General features: G+C 35.5%; 1 protein-coding gene across 1 annotated transcript in view; it reads right to left on the reverse strand.

Moving 5' to 3' along the window:
- The window catches only part of LOC144238036 (coiled-coil domain-containing protein 7-like), a 133,565-nt gene that overhangs the window by 45,062 nt on the left and 67,712 nt on the right, over positions 1 to 20,791 (reverse strand). Inside the window, exons 13-15 of the mRNA XM_077771782.1 lie at positions 18,082 to 18,167; positions 15,984 to 16,038; positions 6,463 to 6,528 (exon numbers count right to left, since the gene is read on the reverse strand). Of these exons, the coding sequence (XP_077627908.1) occupies positions 6,463 to 6,528; positions 15,984 to 16,038; positions 18,082 to 18,167 (207 nt within the window). The remainder of the gene's footprint in view (positions 1 to 6,462; positions 6,529 to 15,983; positions 16,039 to 18,081; positions 18,168 to 20,791) is intronic.

The following is a 20,791-nucleotide window of genomic DNA, read 5'->3' on the forward strand; positions in this document are numbered from 1 at the left end:
AATTTTTTAGTTACTTAGATCAAAAAAATTAAGTTCACAAATATCTCACCATAAACAGGGGTGGCTGGGTGGCTCAGTCGGTTAAGCGTTCCGACTTCAGCTCAGCTCACTATCACACGGTTTGTGAGTTCGAACCTCACATCGGGCTCTGTGCTGACAACTCAGAGCCAGGAGCCTGCTTTGGATTCTGTGCCTCCCTCTCTCTCTGACCACCCCCCTGCTCACACTGTCTCTCTCTCTCTCTTCCCCTCAGAAATATTTTTTTAAATCTCACCATAAACAGAAAACTTACTGTTAACTTTAATATATATCTTTTCCCATTATTTCTAAATATAACTAGTACATATATGTATTTTAAAATTTTTATCTATACTGGATTCTACTATACATACACAATATGCTCTTTTTATTAAATGTTATAGATATGTTTCAATGATAATAAATATACATCTAAATAAGAATAGCTAATGAAAGTATATTTAACAGTATACTTTTACTTAACAATATTTTTTATGAGTGGACATATTGGTAAATTTTTGCTATTAAATTTTTTTATATTATACATATACAAAATCACTGTACACTCTTTTCTTCTTTGTGATAAATTTTTATAAGTGCAATGATTCAATGAAAGGCCTATGTCATCCCCAAACTTTTTTTTTTTTTTTTTGAGAGATAGATAAATACAGCACGAGTAGGGGAGGGTCAGAGAGAGATAGGGAGACACAGAATCTGAAGCAGGCTCGAGGCTCTGACCTAGCTGTCAGCACAGAGCCCGATGCGGGGCTCGAACCCACGAACTGTGAGATCATGACCTGAGCTGAAGTCAGACGCTTAACTGACTGAGCCACCCAGGTGCCCCCCAAACTTCTGATGTATATTTTCTTACAGAAAAGTATTAATTCATAATAATAGAATAACGTAGAAGATTACTCATTTTAATTACTCATCCACAAATACTAGAAATTTCTGTTCCTAAGATTTTTACTGAAATGGTGATAAAAAATTTCTATCCCACTGTTATTTTAAATTTCATTTATTTGATAACTAGTGAGGTTGAATATATTCATATGCATTTACTGCCTTTATGTGTTTCTAAATTACAACCTGCCTGTTTGTGTCCTTTGTCTACTTGGGGGAAGGGCTACTTATATTTCTTATAGATTTGTAAAAGATATTCATATAAAACATTTTCTAAAGAATTGCATTTATCTTTACACATTTTTTTGCCATATAAAAGTTTTAAGTTTATAACAGCCAAATATACAAACATATTCCTTTGTTAGTAACATAATGTTTAGAAAACCTTGCTCTAGCCAAGACCATATACCTGCTACCCAGTATTTCTTCTAAGATCTTCATACATCATTTATTAATTTTGGATCTTAAATCTATCTGCAATTTATTTTGGTGTATCTCATGATTACATGAGAATCATATTTTCATAGTGGTTTACTTTTTCTGACTATTTTATCTTTGTATAAAAACAATTTCAGGGGCACCTGGGTAGGTCAGTCAGTTGAGCCTCTGACTCTTGACTTCAACTCAAGTCATGATCCTTGTGTCATGGGATCAAACCCTGCAATGAACTCCTCACTCAGCATGGAGCCTGCTTGGGATTCTGTCTCTCTCTCCCTCTGCCTCTCTGCCCCACTCTCTCTCTCTCTAAAACTTAAAAAAAACTCAATAACTAAAACTATAAAATAATAAATTATTACATTCATTTGAATCTGTTTCTGGGTTTTTCGTTCAGTACCAAATCTGAACTACATTGCCTTAGTTATTACAGTATTACATTACATATTATTCTTTAACAACCAAATTCTTATTCTTCTTTCACATAATTACCAGCTTTGCTTCTCAATATATCCTATAATAATTCTGTTAAGCTAAAAAATAATTCCACTTATATCTAGAAATAGATTTAAATCTATATATCACTTTAGAAAAAATGGAAAATTGAAATATTTATAATATTGAGCCTTCAAGACCAAAATACTCTCCCTCTTTTTTTTTTCTGCTTCATTATTCTCCATAAGTTTGGCCTCTATATCACTGATTCGCTGCTCTGCTTCATCCATCCTTATCATTGTGGCACCCACTTGACAGAACAGCTCAGTTATAACATTTTTTACTTCATCCTAACTAGCTTTTACTTCTTTTATTTCCATAGAGAGGGATTCTGATCTATTTCTGACCACAGCTAGTATTCTTATTATTGTGATTCTAAATTCTGGTTCAGACATCTTGTTTGTATCTGTGTTGGTTAAGTCCCTGGCTGTCATTTCTTCCTGCTCTTTCTTTTGAGGTGAATTCCTTCATTTTGTTATTTTGAAGGAAGAAAAGGAATTAATAAGGTAAAAAAATTAAAATTAAAAAATTGAAAACACACACACAAAGAAAAGTCAAATAAGTGATTGTAGATCCTAGGGGTACTTTGGTCTGGTTATTGAAAGGAGCTTGATTGATTAGAGAAAAAGGGGAAAAATTAAAATTAAAAACTTAAAAACAACACACACACACACACACACACACACACACACACACATACAAATACACACACAGAATCTAAAAAGTGATGCTAGATCGTAGGTATGTTTTGGTCTGGTTCTTGCAAGGACCTTGACTGATTAGAGAAAAAAGTGGAAAAAATTAAAACTGAAAATTAAAAACTACACACACACAAACACACACACTCAAATAAGTGATGCTAGATCCTAGGTGTGTTTTGGTCCGGTTATTGAAAGGAGCTTGACTGATTAGAGAAAAAAGGGGAAAAATTAAAATTAAAAAATTAAAAACAACACACACACTATCCACTAAATGATGCTAGATTCTAGGTGTGTTTTGGTCTAGTTATTGAAAGGAGCATGACTGATTAGGGAAAAAAATTAAAATTAAAGAATTAAAAACAACACACACACATACACACACACACAATCAAATAAGTGATGGTAGGTCATAAGCGTGTTTTGGTCTGGTTATTGAAAGAAAGTTGACTAGAGAAAAAAGCGAAAAAGAAAAGTAAAAAAGAAACAAACAAAGGAAAGTTTAAAAATTTGAGAAAACGAATACGATGAAATAGAATAACTTGAAATGATGGAAGTAAAATAGAATTTGAAAAATTTACAAAAAAAGTAAAAAATTTAGTCGAAAAAAATAAAGGGAAATATTTTTTAAAAAATTTTTTACTGTTTTATTTATTTCTGAGAGAGAGATTGAGAGAGAGAGACAGCACTAGCAGGGGAGGGTCAGAGAGAGAGGGAGATACAGAATCTGAAACAGACTCCAGGCTCTGAGCTGACAGTCAGCACAGATCCTGATGCGGGGTTCAAACCCACAAGCTGTGAGATCATGATGTGAGCCAAAGTCGGTCGCTTAACCGACTGAGCTGCTCAAGCGCCCCTGAAAATATTTTTAATAAAACTGAAAATAAAATAATTTTTTAAATCTTTCTGTATTCAAGTAAAAGAAGCAAAAAAGAAAGAAAAAACAAGAAAATTGAATAGATGGGCCAGTGAACAGACTGAAATATGATTGATATGACATCGTTTTCCCCTGGAAGTCAAACTATGAAGCAGTTTAGAGTCTGTAAACTAAGCAGGAGAGATTTGTGGTGTTTCTGAAGAGCTGAGGTTGGCCCAGTTGGGTGTAGCTTAGTGTAATGGCTCTGTTCTCCACTAAATGGTGCTGCTTAGTTTACTGGGGTGGACTGCTGTGCCGCCTGTAGGTGTGTATGCACATGCGCGGGTGGGGTGAAAATGGTGTCACCCAGGTACCCAGTCTATTATTAGAACTCTGTGCTCTCCCCAACTGGGAATCAGGCACCCATCCTTTGTTTTCACTTTCAGTCCACTTACCCCTTTTGCATTCTCTGTAACCACACAGTCAGGTTGCCAGGTGGCACCTCCCTCCTGAGTTTTATCTGAGGGACTGTGGCTTTGACCTGCTCAGATCCTCTTGCGGAAAGTCTCACCAAGAAATTGCAGGTTGCCGGCTACGCCCAGGAATGCTAGCAAGAACTTGCTGCTGCCAATGTCCAGAGACTTGTGGCTGGGTGCCAGCCCAACCCAGAAAAAGTTTACACAATTGTGTTAGCAGTGTTTCTGGGATTATGGAAAATCTCACGTGGCCCGAGGACTTCCTGGACCCACTCTTTTCCTGGGAATTTGCTCGTCCACCAAAGCACCACTAGGTACTTAAGCTGCAGAGTTTTAGACTCTGCACTCCCCGTTTATTGAGTCTTAATGAAATTTAAAACCTCTCCTTTTTCCTTTCTCCCTGTGGGTGTTTCCACCTTTTTTCCCACTTTCTCTCCAGCTGCTTTTGTGCAGGTGCTTTTCCCATACTCTCCCTATGTCTCCATCCTCTCTCTGCAAGCAAAAACAGCTCCCTGCCCTCCGCAGCTCCTCTCTCCCCCGGTTCATCTCTCCATACCATGTACTTGATTAGTTCTGTGGTTCAGGTTGTGCAGATTGTTGTGTTAACCCTCAAATCAGTTTTCTAGGTGTGCAGGATGGTTTAATGTTGATCTGTCTATATTTCATGTACACAAGACAGAAAAAAGACTTCCATGCTGTTCCAACATCTTGGCTGCTCTCCATCATGTGGATTTTTTAATTTCAATTAGCATGTTCTTGGGTCTCTGCTTGGTTCTTTTTTTATCTCTTTCTTAAGAGTCTCACTTATGTCTTCTCTTTTCTCAAGCTGAGTATCATTATAATCATTACTTTAAGTTCTCTATCAGGTATAACACTTATATCTTTCTCATTTAGGTCTCTTGCTGTGATTTTGTCCTGTTCTTTCATTTGGGATATACTCCTCTGTCTTCTCATTTTGCCTAACTCTGTGTGTCTCTTTCTATATTTTAGGAAAGATCTTCTACTCTAAAAAATGGCCTTATGAAGAAGAGGTCCTATAGTGCCCCAATGCAGTGTCTCTTGTCCCAAGAAATTGGTGCCCAGAGGCACATCTCCTATGTGTGTTGTGTGCACCCTGCTGTTGTGTTGTAACCACTTTTTCTTTTATTCCATTTATCTGCACAGGTTCTCTTTGCCTTTTTTTGGCACTGTTTGGTCCCTGGCCATGGTGGAGCACATTTTACAAGGGGCACACCAGTCTGCTTATGAAATGAGACCTGCCAGCATTGCCAGGATTAGTGGTGTATGGGTGGGGTTCACAATTCTAACAAGGTTACACCTGGGGCTCCCAAGGGCCTGCCACCACTGCCAGGAGCAACGCCTCACAAAATGATTAGGCCAAGAGATGAGATGTTGGTGATGTTCGCATGGGTCTTCTGGGGAAAGGTCTTGGTCTTCTCAGCACCAAGACTGAGATATGTGACGATAAAGGTAGAGTCTGCTGAAGGGTGAGTGGTTGGGGCTTGGTGTGAGCAAGCTAGGTAATGAATGTTGGCACCATACTGGTTCCTGCAGGTGACTCTGGGTTTATGCTAGAGGGTAAATAACTCTACTCCCATATACTCCAGGCATTTTTGAAACTACTGCTTCTATGCTGTATCTTATTTGTTGTGCTATCTCTTTAAGGGCAGAACTCAGCTTCCTAATGCCCTCTGGGTTTTCCAAGAGCCAGCCTGCTAATTTTTTAATTTCTAGGCCAGCTTTAAGTCCTATTAATTGTAAGAATTCATGAAATTTGGAACCTCTTGCTTTCAAAGCCAAATGTTATGGAAATTCATCTTTCCCATGTGGGCTCCCCAGTGTGACAATCTATTTCTCTTCCTTCTCTTTACCCACTGTGTCCCTCTCTCTTGGGGACATGTCCTCGTTCTTCTTACCTCTTCAGTGTGGTCTCTTTTCTACCTTTAATTGTGGAGTTTGTTCTGCCAGGCTTCACATTGTTTTCTGGGTTATTTATGCTGATATGAGTATTATATAGCTGTATCTGGAGTGAGGTATGCTTAGGATCCTCCTATTTTACCACATTCCCAGCCTCTTTCTATTGCTTTTTTATATCTATTTTGTCCTTAGCCACCTTTTTGAATTATATCATTAATAAATATGTGTATTATCTTGCATTTTTCCAAAGGAAAATTAATGTACAAATAATTATACTTTTGTCTATCCATTTATGAAAATGTTGTCTTTTTTTTCCTTTCTTTGATCATTTAACACAAATTTCAAAGAGTGGTAAAAACCAACATCCTAGTTTGAGCTTAGCTGAAATGCCTTCAGGATTTCACAAATAACAGTGTCTCAGGTTGAAATAGATTTATTTGATTAAGCAAATTTACTTTTTTTCTATCTAGTTTATAATTTTCAATAAGAATTAATATTAAATTTTATTAATATATTTCTAGTAGATGAAATGAATATACTTCAAATCTGGCAAAACAGTACAATACATAAACCTATTAGTTTTCAAGGTCAACATAATTCATTTAGAAGTTGTTTACAGATATTTCCTTCACTTCTTAACATAAAGGAACCTAATATCATTTACCTGTAAAGCCTCTTTCAGTTGTTCCTGAAGGACTTTGTTCTCAACTTCCAGAGCAAATGCTACTTTCTATGGTAAAATATAAAGGGAAAATACATTAACTTTAGATTTCTGTTTCTATAAATTAATTGTTACAATTATCATGTCTCTAAAATCCACAGGTAGCCAACATAATGATTTGAGTATACACCTTTACTCACATATTTCTCAGGCATAATGGTGGATAATTTCTGCAGCTGTAGCTTCTTATTGATTTTCTATAGGAAAAATGACCTTGAATCTGGTAAATTATAATAAACTAAATATTTCATATCTCTTTTTCTCTAGACCTGAAATATTTAAATACAAACATTTCAAACTTTATGAAAAGAAGCAACTCTACTCTTAACAGAAAATTAACATAGTTCTGAGCTTGTGCAAATGAATGGACTCTGTTACACATGAAATGTATCAAGAATTCTCCATCAGATGGAAGACAGTTTGAGGAACCATATCTAAAATCCACAGTTCTGCTTCTGATATACCAGAGAAAGCTGCTACTGAACAGACCCTGCCACACATAAATACTACAAACTCAAAATAAAATATAAATATCAACACTGAAGAGAAACCAAGAATAAGTAGATTCTTGAGAGAAAGTAATATTTGGAAGAAGAAAAGAGTCCTAGGTAAGATTCTTATTTCCTGGCTTCTAATCTGAAGGCAAACCCTACATGAGCCAGACAAAGTATCTAATAGCTGAGAGAAAACATGAATTTTTAGACTTTATAAACCAGAGGAAGGAAATCACTGAAAAACTTAGGTGAAGTCACACAAAGAAGGAACCTTGTGATAAGGAGCTCCAAACTCTATAAACCCTGTCCGACTCTCCCTTAAGCCCTGAACATTTATATATGTTTGTGATTAACTGATTTATACATTTGGGGCTTTACACCTTGGGGGCATAAACATTTACAACTGTTAGCTCTTCTTGATGGATAGACCCCTTAATTATGATATAATGCCTTTCTTCATCTTGTTATAGCCTTTGTTTTAAAATCTAGTTTGTCTGATATAAGTATGGCTACTCCGGCTTTGTTTTGACTTCCAACAGCATCAAGGTTCTCCACCTCCTCACTTTCAATCTGCAGATGTTCTCAGGTCTAAAATGAGCCTCTTGTAGGCAGCATATAGATGGATCTTGTTTATTCAATCCATTCTGATACTCTGTGTCTTTCGATTGGGGCATTTAGTCCATTTATATTCAGAGTGATTAGTAAAAGATATGGATTTGCCACTTTCCACTCACAGAGTCCCCTTTGTATCTCCTACAGGACTAGTTTAGTGGTCATGAACTCCTTTAGTTTTTCTTTGGGGAAAAAAGTCTTTCCCTCTCCCTTCTATTCTAAATGACAGCATTGCTGGATAAAGGATTCTTGGCTGCATATTTTCCCCAATCAGCACTTCGAATATTTCCTGCCACTCCCTTCTTGCCTGCCAAGTTTCAGTGGATAGGTCTGTTACTACCTTTATCTCTCCACCCTTGTAGGGTAAGGCCCATTTGTCCCTAGCTGCTTTTAGAGTTCTCTCTTTATCTTTGTATTTTTTTACAGTTTCACTGTGATATGTCATGGCATTAGCCTGTTTTTGTTGAAGAGAGTTTGTACCCTGTGGGCCTGGGTGCCTGTTTCCTCCCCCAGATTAGGGAAGTTTTCAGCTGTAATTTGTTCAAATAAACCTTCTTCTCCTTTCTTCCTCTTCTTCTTTTGGAACTTCTATGATACGGGAATTGCTTCATTTCATGGAATCACTTAGCTCTCTAATTCTCTCCTCATGATCTAGTAATTTCTTTTCCCTGTTTTTTTTTCAGCTTCATCATTTTCCATAATTTTGTCATGTATTTCACCTATTCTCGCCTCTGCTGCTTCCATTCTTGCTGTCACTGTATCTAGTTTACTGGGCATCTCATTTACAGCATTTCTTAATTCATCACGACTATTTCTTAGGTCTTTGATCTCTGCAACAATAGATTCTCTGCTGTCTTCTATGCTTTTTACAAGCTCAGATATTAGTCATATGACTGTTATTCTAAATTCTTGTTCATATATATTGTTTATATCTGTTTTGAGCAATTCTCTGGCCATCATTTCTTTCTGAATTTTGAGGAGAGTTCTTCCATTTTGTCATTTTGGCTAGGTTTCTGTCTTTTACATGTTTTAATAGCTTCTTATGTGTCTTGCACCTGCAAGTACTACTATATTAAAAAGAGGCCATACACTGTCCAGAACTGGCTCTTCAGGAAGGATTTTTGGAGTGTGTTGTATGTACTCTGTTGTTGCGTTTTGACTGTTCTATCCCGCAGGTCAGTCCTCTGTAAAGTTCATCCTTGCTTGTAGTGGTGGAGTGTTTGGATCTTCAACCAGGTGTGCTTTGATTTGTTCACTGAAGTAACCATGAAAAAAAAAAAAGGAAAACAGGGAGAAGCCTGATCCCCTACAAAGAGAAAAATGAAACGGGCAAAAAACAAAAACAGAAACAAGAACAAAAACAAAAGCAAGCAGAGAGTCAAAAGAACTGCAAGGCTTAATCCAGAGAGAGAGAGAGAAAGAGAGCAAGGAAAAGAAAAAGAAAACATAAGAATTGACCAAAACAAATCAGAAACTATGAGCCTGATTCCAAAAGAAAAAAAAGAAGAGGGTAGAAATCAAAAGAAAACAGAAGAACAGACAAATAGACAAACAGGCAAAAACAAAAACCAGTTGTTGGTGCTAAAGACCAATGGCTGTATTGGTCTGAAGGAGAATCTGGCTCTGTTGGCTCAGTCTTCCTCCAGTTGATAAGCAGTTACCAGTCACAGAGGAGGGGGGCTTGGTGTAAGTGGGTCCTGCCTCCACGGGGAGCCACTGTGCTGCTCCTTGAAGCTCCACTGTGTTGCCATTGAGTAGAAAAATGGCAACACCCCAATCTCTCCTCTCTGGATCAGGTGTCTCATACCATGCTGTTCAGATAGCCCACACAGAGTAGCACAGGCCGTTGGCTTGCCCTGCTCCACAGTCTCCTCTGCTTTCTAGGTGCTTGGCTGGGATTCCAATGTCTTAAAGGGCCCTGCACCACGTGGACCCTGTTCTGGTACAGTGCCCCTCAGCCCTGCTGATAAAAGGCCTTTGGCTGGTTCCCCAAGGGTCTTTCCTCCTTGGGGAGGCAATAAATTCTTTTCCCACAGTATTTGAGGAGAGGACTATTCTCGCCCAGTGTGCCCGAGATCACTACGGCACTACAGAACTGACTCCTTCCCTCTCAGGTGCACCTACACAGTCAGCTCTAGTCCAGAGACACTCATGCACTTTTGTTGTTGTTTTTCTTTTTTCTTTTCTTTTCTCTTTTCTTTTCTTTCTTTCTTTCATTCATTCTTTCTCTTTCTTTCGTTCTTTCGTTCTTTCTTTCTTTCTTTCTTTCCAAATAGTTTGTCAAATTAGTTTCCACATAACACCCAGTGCTCATCCCCACGAGTGCCCTCCTTCATGCCCNTTTTATACCTCCAAGTTTCAGCTCCTAAGGCTGTCTGCAAAATAGAAACTAGCATTCTCCATCTTTCTCATTCCCAAGTCCATGGTTCAGAGAGACTTTCCTCTTGTGCTAAGAAGATAGTGAAGCCCTCTTTCTTTCTCTCCCTTCTGTCTCCCCACAGAAGTGGTTCCCTCCTCTCCATGCCTATGCCATTTTATCTCCCACAATTCAAATACATATACCTCATACCTTGGTCCTGCCACGTTGTCTCCCTCCACCTGTGGAGATCCTTCTGCCATGCTACAGACTGATTTCCTGGGTGTTCCAAGTGATTTGCCCTCCATACAGCTGTGTTTGAGGGATAAGGGAAATCCTGGTCCCCATACTTCTCCACCATCTTAACTCCTCCCTGAATAACTACTGTCTTAAATCACCAGGTTTTGGAGTACTTTGTTATTTAAGACAAGTTCACTAGCATACTTAGCAATAGAAAATGTGCATTATGTTATGTCATTAGAACATTTACAAAAATTGTATATTTTTGTGTTAGATTGTTTCCATAGTTGGCTCTCAACAATTTCTCCTATCCTTACAGGATGCAATGGAAAAACTGTAAAAACTTTCAATCCCAGTCTCTAACACGCTTTATGGGTTTTGCTTTTGCCAATATGGAAAATTGATACTGGGAGCTGAAAAATAGAGGAGAGGCTCTGTTATATAGTTGTAGGACAATAAACAAAATTCAGGCCTAGAGTAACTTGCATGGTTAAAACCATGCCCAATAAACGTGTGGATCTGACTAAGGAAATTTCCAGCCAGAATGCTTAAAATACTATTTGGCTTATACTACTTGACCTCAACCACAGCAAGTTCTTACTTGACACATCCCCAAAGGCAAGGGAAATCATGAGCAAAAATGAACTATTGGGACCTCATCAAGATTAAAAGCTTCGGCATGGCAAAGGAAACAATCCATAAAACTAATAGGCAACCGACGGAATGGGAAAAGATAGTTGCAAAGGACATATCAGATAAAGGGTTAATATCCAAAATCTATAAGGAACTCACCAAACTCCACACCCGAAAAACAAACAATCCAGTGAAGAAATGGCAGAAGATATGAACAGACACTTCTCCAAAGAGGACATCCAGATGACCAACAGACACATGAAACAATGCTCAGCATCCCTCCTCATCAGGGAAATACACATCAAAACCACACTGAGACCTGACCTCTCGTCAGTCAGAGTGGCTAAAATGAGCAAATCAGAGGACTCTAGATGCTGGCGAGGATGTGGAGAAACAGGCACCCTCCTACACTGTTGGTGGGAATGCAAACTGGTGCAGCCCCTCTGGAAAACAGTGTGGAGGTTCCTCAGGAAATTAACAATAGACCTCCCCTATGACCCAGCAATAGCACTGCTAGGAATTTATCCAAGGGATACAGGAGTGCTGATGCATAGGGGCACATGTACTCAATGTTCATAGCAGCACTCTCAACAATAGCCAAAACACGGAAAGAGTCTAAGTGTCCATCAACGAACAAATGGTTCAAGAAGATGTGGTTTATCTATACGATGGAATACTACAAGGCAATGAGGAAAAATGAAATCTGGCCATGTGTAGCAACATGGATGGAACTTGAGGGTATTATGCTAAGGGAAATAAGTCAGGCAGAGAAGGAAAGATACCATATGTTTGCACGTATAGGAGGATTAGGAGGAACTTAACGGAGGACCATGAGGGANAAAATAAATAAATAGTAATAACAAAATAATAAAATAACAAAAATAAATAAATAAATGGGAAAAGAGTTAGTAATAGAGATGCAAAAAAAGAATAAAAAGAATTCTAAGATAGCATAATGTAAAATTCTAAGCAATTAATTTGAAAAACATTTAAAAATGGATGAATCTATATTAAAATAAAAACTACCAAAACACATACACCAATAATTTAAAAGGAATTGGAAAAGTGGTCAAAGCGGTACCATTTTTGTTTAAAAAATCTCCTAGTGATTTTGCAGATAAGTTCTACATAATATTCAAATTATATCTCCTTTATTAAAAAAAGTCCTTTCAGCTTTGAAATATGTATGTTATATATCAATTATTTCTCAATTTTTTAATAAAAATTCTTTAATAAGCTTTAGATTTAAAAAATTCAGTATTTTTGTCATGTCAGTACCTCCTATATTACATTATATATGTGCAAAAAGATTATTCAATTTATTCAAATATAGATGGAATGTAATTATAATTACTGTTCACATTTTTATTAAGGATTTAATATCCTTAATACTTAAAAGTATGTAGTTTTAACAGAAAGACAGAATTTTTGGCACCATACATAGAAAAAACTAAGTGACGTTTCTATACATTTAGGAGTTGATGATCTTTGAAAAGAAACAGTAAATGGGAGATCACATTTGAATTTATGCTTTTTAGCCCCACTGACAAATAGAGAGGATCACTGGGCTATCCAGTCCAACCAGAGTGCATCTTAGAACTCTGCAAATCTGGTAAAGTTATTTAATATCTCTGAGTTTCCTTTTCTAAGAATGGCATACAGTAGTCTCCTCTTATCCACAGTTTTGCTTTCTGCAGTTTCAGTTACCTATGGTCAACCACACTATGACTATAGTCACAAGATCAATAGTAACCTAATGCTATGTCACAATGCCTATGTTATTTCATCTCATCTTATTTCATCAAGTATGCATTTATCATCTCACATCATCACAAAAAAAAGGATGAGTACAGTACAATAAGATTTTGAGACAAATCACATTCATATAACTTTTACTGCAGTAATTGTTGTAACTGTTTTCTTTTATTATTAGTTATTGTTATTAATCTCTTACCTCACCCAAGTTATTAATTAAGCTTTATCATAGGTAGGTGTGTATGTACAAGAAAAAATATAGGATATACAGGTTTTGGTACCATTCATGGTTTCAGACATGTATGTATGACAGACAGGAATGTATCCCTCTGCCTAAGGGAGGACTACTGTGACAGTAATTACTGCTAATCACACTAAAATATGTTGTATGTGATTTGACTCACAAAATATTCAAATATGTAAAATATTTGTATTTTCTAAAAGATATTTTTGTCCTCATCCATATGATTAAGCTCCCAAATGCCCACTTAGTAGATAGTTGCCTAGAGGAAATACAATCTGTTTTTCTAACAAATAATATGAAAATCAAGTTAATAGAATAACAAAATATTTTTATCACTTTATCCAAACATGATCTTTTTTGAAGTACAACTCTGGCTACTGACTGCTAGTACATTTGATGTATTTGAGGAAAAAGCACCCTTTGTTCAGGCAAATGCAATTATTCAAGGGTATGTACTTGGCAAACCATGGGCTAGATTTTAATACCCACTTGTACCTAAACCCACTCCCTTATTCAAGGCATAATTTGTACAAAGTAAGGGCCGGCTTGGGTCCAGATGGATTATTTTATCTACGTCCTTGAAATACGCAATAAATACAAGAATAATTCTTGGAATAATAATACTCTAAAAGGTACACAACAAACAACAAAAAACTAGTTCACTTAAAAACTAAAGTTTTATATGACTTATAAAACACTTTAAAAGCATTATAATTACTTGAACAGATGGATAATAATAACAACTGATTCTATTATCCATCCTGCCTGAGGAAGCAAAACCAAATATATTTTCACTAACTGCAAATGCCAAGTAGGATTCAGAGAGCCATATATGCAGTTCAGATTTCAGTACCAATTTATTCTCTAAGCCCAAGTGAATCACTTTTAGCTTCTATTGATCTCTGTAAAATGGCCTAGATCAGTGATAGTACAGAATGAAGTTTTGGAGGAGAAAGATAAATTCCTTTAAAATTCTTGTTAAATCCATAGGCCTTATCCAGAAAAAAAAATTTTTACTTACATAGAAAATTTTGACCTTAAATTCAGAAAAGAATAATTTTAAATGACATTAGCTGCTACAGACTAAATGTCTGTGTACCCCCCAAAATTCATATAACCTAATCTCCAATGTGATGGTATTTGGAAGTAGGGCCTTTGAAAAGCATTAGGACATGAAGGTAGTACTGTCATGAATGGTTTAGTGCCTTATAAAAGAGGCTCCAGAGACCTCCCTTGCCCTTTCTGCCATGTGAAGACACAGCAAGAAAATGGCCTTCTATGAACCAGGAATTGGGCTCTCACCAGACACTAAGTCTGCTGGTGCCTTGACAGACTTCCCAGACACCAGAACTATGAGAAATAAATGTTTACTATTTAAGTCACACATTCTTTGTTATAGAAGCCTACTGTAGTCTGAATTTTTGTGTCCCACTTTCCTCCTCCCTCTGCCTGCAAATTCACATGTTGAAATCCTAATACCCAATGCACTGATATTAGGATGGGGGGCCCTCAGGAATGAGATTAGTGCCCTTACAAAAGAGGACTGAGAGAATGCTCTTGCCTTTCCTGACATATGAGAAAGAAGTCTACAGCCCAGAAGAGATCCCTCACCCCAACATGTTGATACCCTGATCTTGAACTTCCAGACCCAAGAATTGAGAAATAAATTTCTGTTTTTTATAAACTACCCTGTCCCTGATATTTTGTTAAAGCAGTCCGAATGGAACAAAACACAGCCCAAATGAACTAAAACGCTAACTTGAAAAACTTCAAATATTAATTATATAATGGGATTATAATAATTTTAAATATACCATTAAATATACTGTTCTATATAAAATAAAACGTTAAGTGTGATAGGCAGAATTCCAATATGGCCAGCATGATCTCCACCCTTGTGGTTATGCTCTGAATAATCTACTCCTTTTGACTTTAGGTGGGACGTGTGACTTACTTCTAGCCAGTAGAATATAGCAAAGTGATGAGATGCCACTCCTTTTATTAGATTGCAGTATATATCTAACATGACAAGACATCATTCTCATGATCATGTTAAATTACATAAGACTCTGTCTTAGCAGAGTCTGGCCTTGAGGAAGAAGCAAAATGCTGTGATGTAAACTGACTGTGGAAAGGTCTCATGGCTTAGTGCCTCAGTCCTAGAAAGGAAATGAAGTTTGCCACATCCAGTTGAGCTTGGAAGAGTAACTCAACTTAAAGATTGGAATACAGTCTAGTCATTACCTTGATTGCAGTTTAGTGAGACTTTGAGCATAAGATACAGCTACACCTGCTCAGCCTCCTAACCCATTCAAACTGTGAGATAATACAAGTTGTTTTAATAACTGAAAATTTTATGGTAACTTGTTATTCAGGAATAGAAAACTAATACAATAAAGTTGAACATTTTATATTCAATATCTCAAGTGGCCTTCTCATTTTCTTCCCAAATTTATGTTACCTGTTTCTTGAACAATTCAGATACACTTGTGGGACACTCAACTCCAGCCACTCACTGAAATGAGTGGTATGATGCTCTCATGGTTATTTTTTTTAAAAAAGAGTGAACTTGTAGGGAAAAAAAAAAAGTATTCCAAAGCCAAGATGAACTCAAGGTTACTTACCTTTCATTCAATCACATAAAAAAGAATGTACTCTATAGTTCACAATTACTGAAGAGCTTTTTCTGATTCTTATACCTCATATCATACACCTTTTCAAGATAGATACCATTTTACCCATTTTAGTGATCAAAAATATAAAGCTCAACTAGGTTAAAAGGTCTTGTCCATTGTCACAAAACTAGTAAGTAACTAATATGACTCTCAATATGATCTTCTTTCCTCCATGATATTGCCTGTAATTAAATAAACCATGGTAATTTTGATAACCTTGACTTGACAGTAAACATGCCTGGATTTACCATTTTATTTTCTGAAAAAAAAAAAAAAAAAGCCTTTCTTGTGAGGAAGTCAACTAACAAGAAATATCTTAGAAAGAATGGTAATACACACATACACACAAATACACACATATATCCCTATGTTCACATACATACTAGTGTTGTCTACATATATAATTACCAGAGCATGTATTAATTAAGTTTAAATGCATAGAGTATGTGTGTTACCTGAACTTGAAGCAAATCTTCTTTTCCTTTAAGATCTTTGACTAGAAACTTCTTCCTGTTATTAAAAAGGTTTTTAAATACATCACGATACTTTAAATTGCATAACTACTTTGCTTTCTTGAGTAGTACTTAAACCATTTGTAAATAAATAAAATATCTCCAAAACTCATATTTTTAAGATATATAAAATCCATATAAGTGATAAATAATTGAGTAACATTTCTCAAGTTAACTTCACATTGGTATGATTAAAATATAAGAGTGAGATGAGGCAAGGATTTTCAAAGTACACTAGCCATTTTTTCCTCTCTGGTCATCTTTGCTTAAGTTTTTACTTAAAGTCGAGTTAGTTGGGTTACCTAGGTGGCTCAGTCGGTTAAGCATCCAACTTCAGCTCAGGTCATGATCTCACAGTTTATAGGTTTGACCACCGCATCAGGCTCTGTGTTGATGGCTCAGAGCCTGGAGCTTGCTTCAGGTTCTGTGTCTCCTCTCTCTGACCCTCCCTTGCTCTCATTCTGTCTCTCTCAACTATAAACAAACATTAGGGGTTTTTTAAAATAAATAAATAAAGTCCAGTTAGTTAACATACAGCATTATATTAGTTTCAGGTGTACAATACAGTGATTCAATACTTCCATACAACACCCAGTGCTCATCACAACAAGTGCACTACTTAATCCCCATCACTTATTTAACCCATCCCCCCCTTCACCTTCTCTCTCATAACCATCAGTTTGTCCTTGATAGTTAAGAGTCTGTTTCTTGCTTTGCCAACAACACGAGAAACAACACATGTTGGCAAGGATGTGGAGAAAGGGAAAACCCTCTTGTACTTTTGATGGGAATGCAAACTAGTAGAGCCATTCTAGAAAACAGTATGGAGGTTCCTCAAAAAGTTAAAAATAGATCTATGCTATTATCTAGCAATTGCATTACTAGGTATTCACCCAAAGAATACAAAAATACTAATTCAAAGGGATACATGCAGCATTATCTACAATAGCCAAATTACAGAAACAGCCTAAGTGTCCATCAACTGATGAGTGGATAGCGATGATGTGATAACCCCACCCCTCCACACACAAGCTGGAATATTACCCAGCCATTAAAAAGAATGAAATTTTGCCATTTGTAACAACGTGGATGGAGCTTACCATTATGCTAAGTGAACTAAGCCATTCAGAGAAAGACAAATACCATATGATTTCACTCATATGTGGAATTAAAGAAACAAAACAAATGAGCAAAAGGAAAAAAAGAGAGTGGTCATCTTTTCTTCTTTGAAATAAAGGTCAAGGCTACTTATCCAGTTAATTTATCAGAATTTGTAAAACTCTATAAAGACTGGATTCACAGTTTCTTTTTTAAAATTATGTATTTATCTTTATTTTGGAGAGAGAGACAGACAGAGCATGAGTGGGGGAGGGGCAGAGAGAGAGGGAGACACTGAATGGGAAGCAGGCTCCAGACTCTGTGTTGTCAACACAGGGTTCGACGCAGAGCTCAAACCCACAAACCATGAGATCATGACTTGAGCCGATGTCAGACACCTAACCAACTGAGTCACCCAGATGCCCCATATTAGGGTTGGACTAAAGCAAATTCAAAGTGCAAAAAATACTTTATATTACTAAAGAAATATTCACTTAAAAGGCCATTTTACAATAAGCGACATGCATGAAAAATAGATAATTGCTTTCACAAAATAAATATAATCAAGAAGTATGGTAAAAAAAGAAAAAGAAAAAAAAAAAGGAACAACCAGACTGAGGAATTAATATACAAATCACTAGCTAAACCATCAAGGAAATAATGTAAATCCTCTGTACCTAGAATGATTTGCAGATTTAATTCTGTTTACTTATTCCTGACTATCTGGTTTATTCTCCTAACCTACCTTTAGTTCTTTGTTCTTCCCTTCCCAGCCCTCTTCCACCATCATATCCTAGTCTGCTTATAAAACTATGGTATTATGTAGTGTTATACTTTTTAGAAACCTGTTAATAAGTTATGTTTATAGGACCCCAAATTGTTTGTATAAAATGAGAATATAAATTAATAAGAAAAAATATAAACATGTAGCTTTATGTCTTACTCTTGTGTATCCTCAGATTTTCTCTTGTCTTTTTTCTTTTCCATTTTCATAGTTTTCTTTGTCCGATCATACGTAGACTTTGGTTTCTGTGTAATTTTATATAAGCCAGAAATAAACAGTTAATGAGAGAATACATTAGAGGGGAAAAAAGATAATATGCATTACTAAGACTTCCATTTTACTTTGAGAGTTACTATACAATGTTTCAAGGAAAATTATCTAAAAAGAAGCAAAACAAAACTAAGGATATAGTCAGAATGTTTGTTATGGTGCTTTACTGAATGTATGTTGTATACAAGCTAATATATATCAAAAGAGGTAAATTTCCTGAAAAATTACAGCCAGGTCTTCTACACTATTTACTTTCCTGAAAAACATCTATGAAAACTCATGCACTAAAAACTGCAGGATATATGAAACAAATGAGGTAAGGTGCCCAGCATGCAACAAACATTGTCAATGATACATTTTTTAAAAATAGAAATCTAATAAACAGTTCCATTTTACAAAGTTAGATGATTTGAGAAACACATAATATGAGAAATATAGTTTTGTTTTTAGAAAGACTTGAAGCGTGTTTGTGGAAGTGACCATTGAATAGGTTACAACTTGTTATCATGCAGTTGGGAAGAAGGGTTATCTGAAATTACATAAAAGTTGTAACAACAGATATGGACTGGTATGGTACACTACAAGCATGGTGAATGAATACAGTGTGCAGAGTCTGCTTTCTTCTTTTACCTAGTACTTTTATCAGATGAATTTGTGGATAAACACATGTAAAATTCATATTATGTTCAAATTGTTTGTGTTAGAGCAAATTTGCTTTTCAAAACCAATATATAGCAGAACTAACCATATATTTCAAAGTATTCTTGAATGACTATGTAGTACTAGATTATTTTAGTCAAGAAAGTTGAGAAAAAAATTAACAATTATATTATTGAAATTTTTAGATGAGCTTAATAATAGGTAGACCTATTAAGGCATTAGATGTTTATTTCATATATTATACAACTCCCAACAGATACAACTTCACTCTAGTGACAAAGTTCCCACAAGTTGAACACAAAGTGTAATAATCCTCATAAAACATGAAAAAACAGTATAATAGTGAATTCTAATGAGAATTGTTAAGGTCCCCACATAAATTTCTAGTTTAAATATGAGTTTTGGGATATATTTCATATACAGAAAAATCAAATATACGTTGGCAACCAAAAAATACTTTAAAAATGAAAGGAAAAAAAACTTAAAATAATGAACAGATTGCCAGTTAGTTGTGAGAAAACTTCAAGTGGACAAATAGTCTTGTAATTTCAGTACATGATAGAGACAAGAAGTGAGGAAAGAAAATAGATATTTGAAGAAACAACACCCGAATTTTATTTTCAAATTTGACAAAAACTTTATGCCCACAAACCCACAAAATATAAGGAAAATTACATCCAAGACATATCAGAATAAAATTATAAGCAGTGATGAGGACAAAATCTTAAAAGCAGAGGAGAAAAATAAATTATATACAAAATAAAGTCGACAGCAGGCTTTTCAGAAACAATGCAAGTCAGAAGATAAAGGAGAAACTCTTTAAAGTACTAGAAGAAAAAGAACCAGCCAATCTAGAATTCCTTATCCGGAGAAAATATTTTTCAAAACTGAAGGCAAAAGAAAAAATGTGTTTTTTAGAAATCTAAGAGTTGAAAGAATATATCAGCTGCAGATCTGAACAAAATAATAATATTTATGATGATAATGATGATGAAGAATCCTTTAAGCACAAGAAAAATGACACTAGACAGAAATAAGGAAATATACAAATTAAAGACCAACAGAAATGATAATTAAATGAGTAAATATAAAGACTGTTTTCCTTATTATTTAAATCTCTTTAAAAGGTAATAGTTTACAGCTATACTAATAACAATGTGTTGTACAGTTTATACCATAGGAAGTAAAATGTATGAAAATATTCATATGCAGGCTGGAAAAGGACAAATAAAAGTACATTATCTTAAGGTTCTTGAGTGATTTATTATCACTTAAATACAGACTGTAATAACTTAAAACAAGACTGTAAATCCTTTACTGTAAAGCAACCAATTGCTTTAAAAAGTAATAAATATTTTGTTACCTGGAAGTATGGTGCTATTGTAACGTATAACTAAAAATGTAGACATGGCTTCAGAATCGGGCAGTAGGTAGAGGCTGAAAGAATTTCATGGAGCATGAAAAAAATATTTAGCAAATTATGAAAAGAAGAAAAATATTTTAACCTGGTAAATGATACTGAAAGAAAAAAAGAAAAAGTATGCTGAATGACCATAGAAACAAGAAAACTTCCCTTTAAAATCAGGAACAAATTAAAAATGCCTACTCTCATCATGTCTTTTCAATATCATTCTAGATGTCTTTCAGTATCACTCTAGATATTCTAGCAAAGTAAGAAAAAGAAATAGTTTTACAAATTGGAAAGAAAGAAAATTTAGGCCATTATTATTCATACATACTTTGAATGCAAAATTAAATAAACAAAAAATTATTACACGTCTCTAACAACAGTTTAAAAATATATTTAAAGAGATAGCAATTAAAAAAGCCTTTATAGTTTATACATCAAGGTTGTCATTCAGAATTAAAGGAGAGAAAAAATGTTTCCAGGACAAGCAAAAACTAAAGGAGTTTTGTGAACACTAAACCAGCTCTATGT

The sequence above is a fragment of the Crocuta crocuta genome, unplaced genomic scaffold (genome assembly GCF_008692635.1).
Source record: "Crocuta crocuta isolate KB4526 unplaced genomic scaffold, BGI_CrCroc_1.0 scaffold457, whole genome shotgun sequence".
NCBI classification, from domain to species: Eukaryota; Metazoa; Chordata; class Mammalia; order Carnivora; family Hyaenidae; genus Crocuta; species Crocuta crocuta.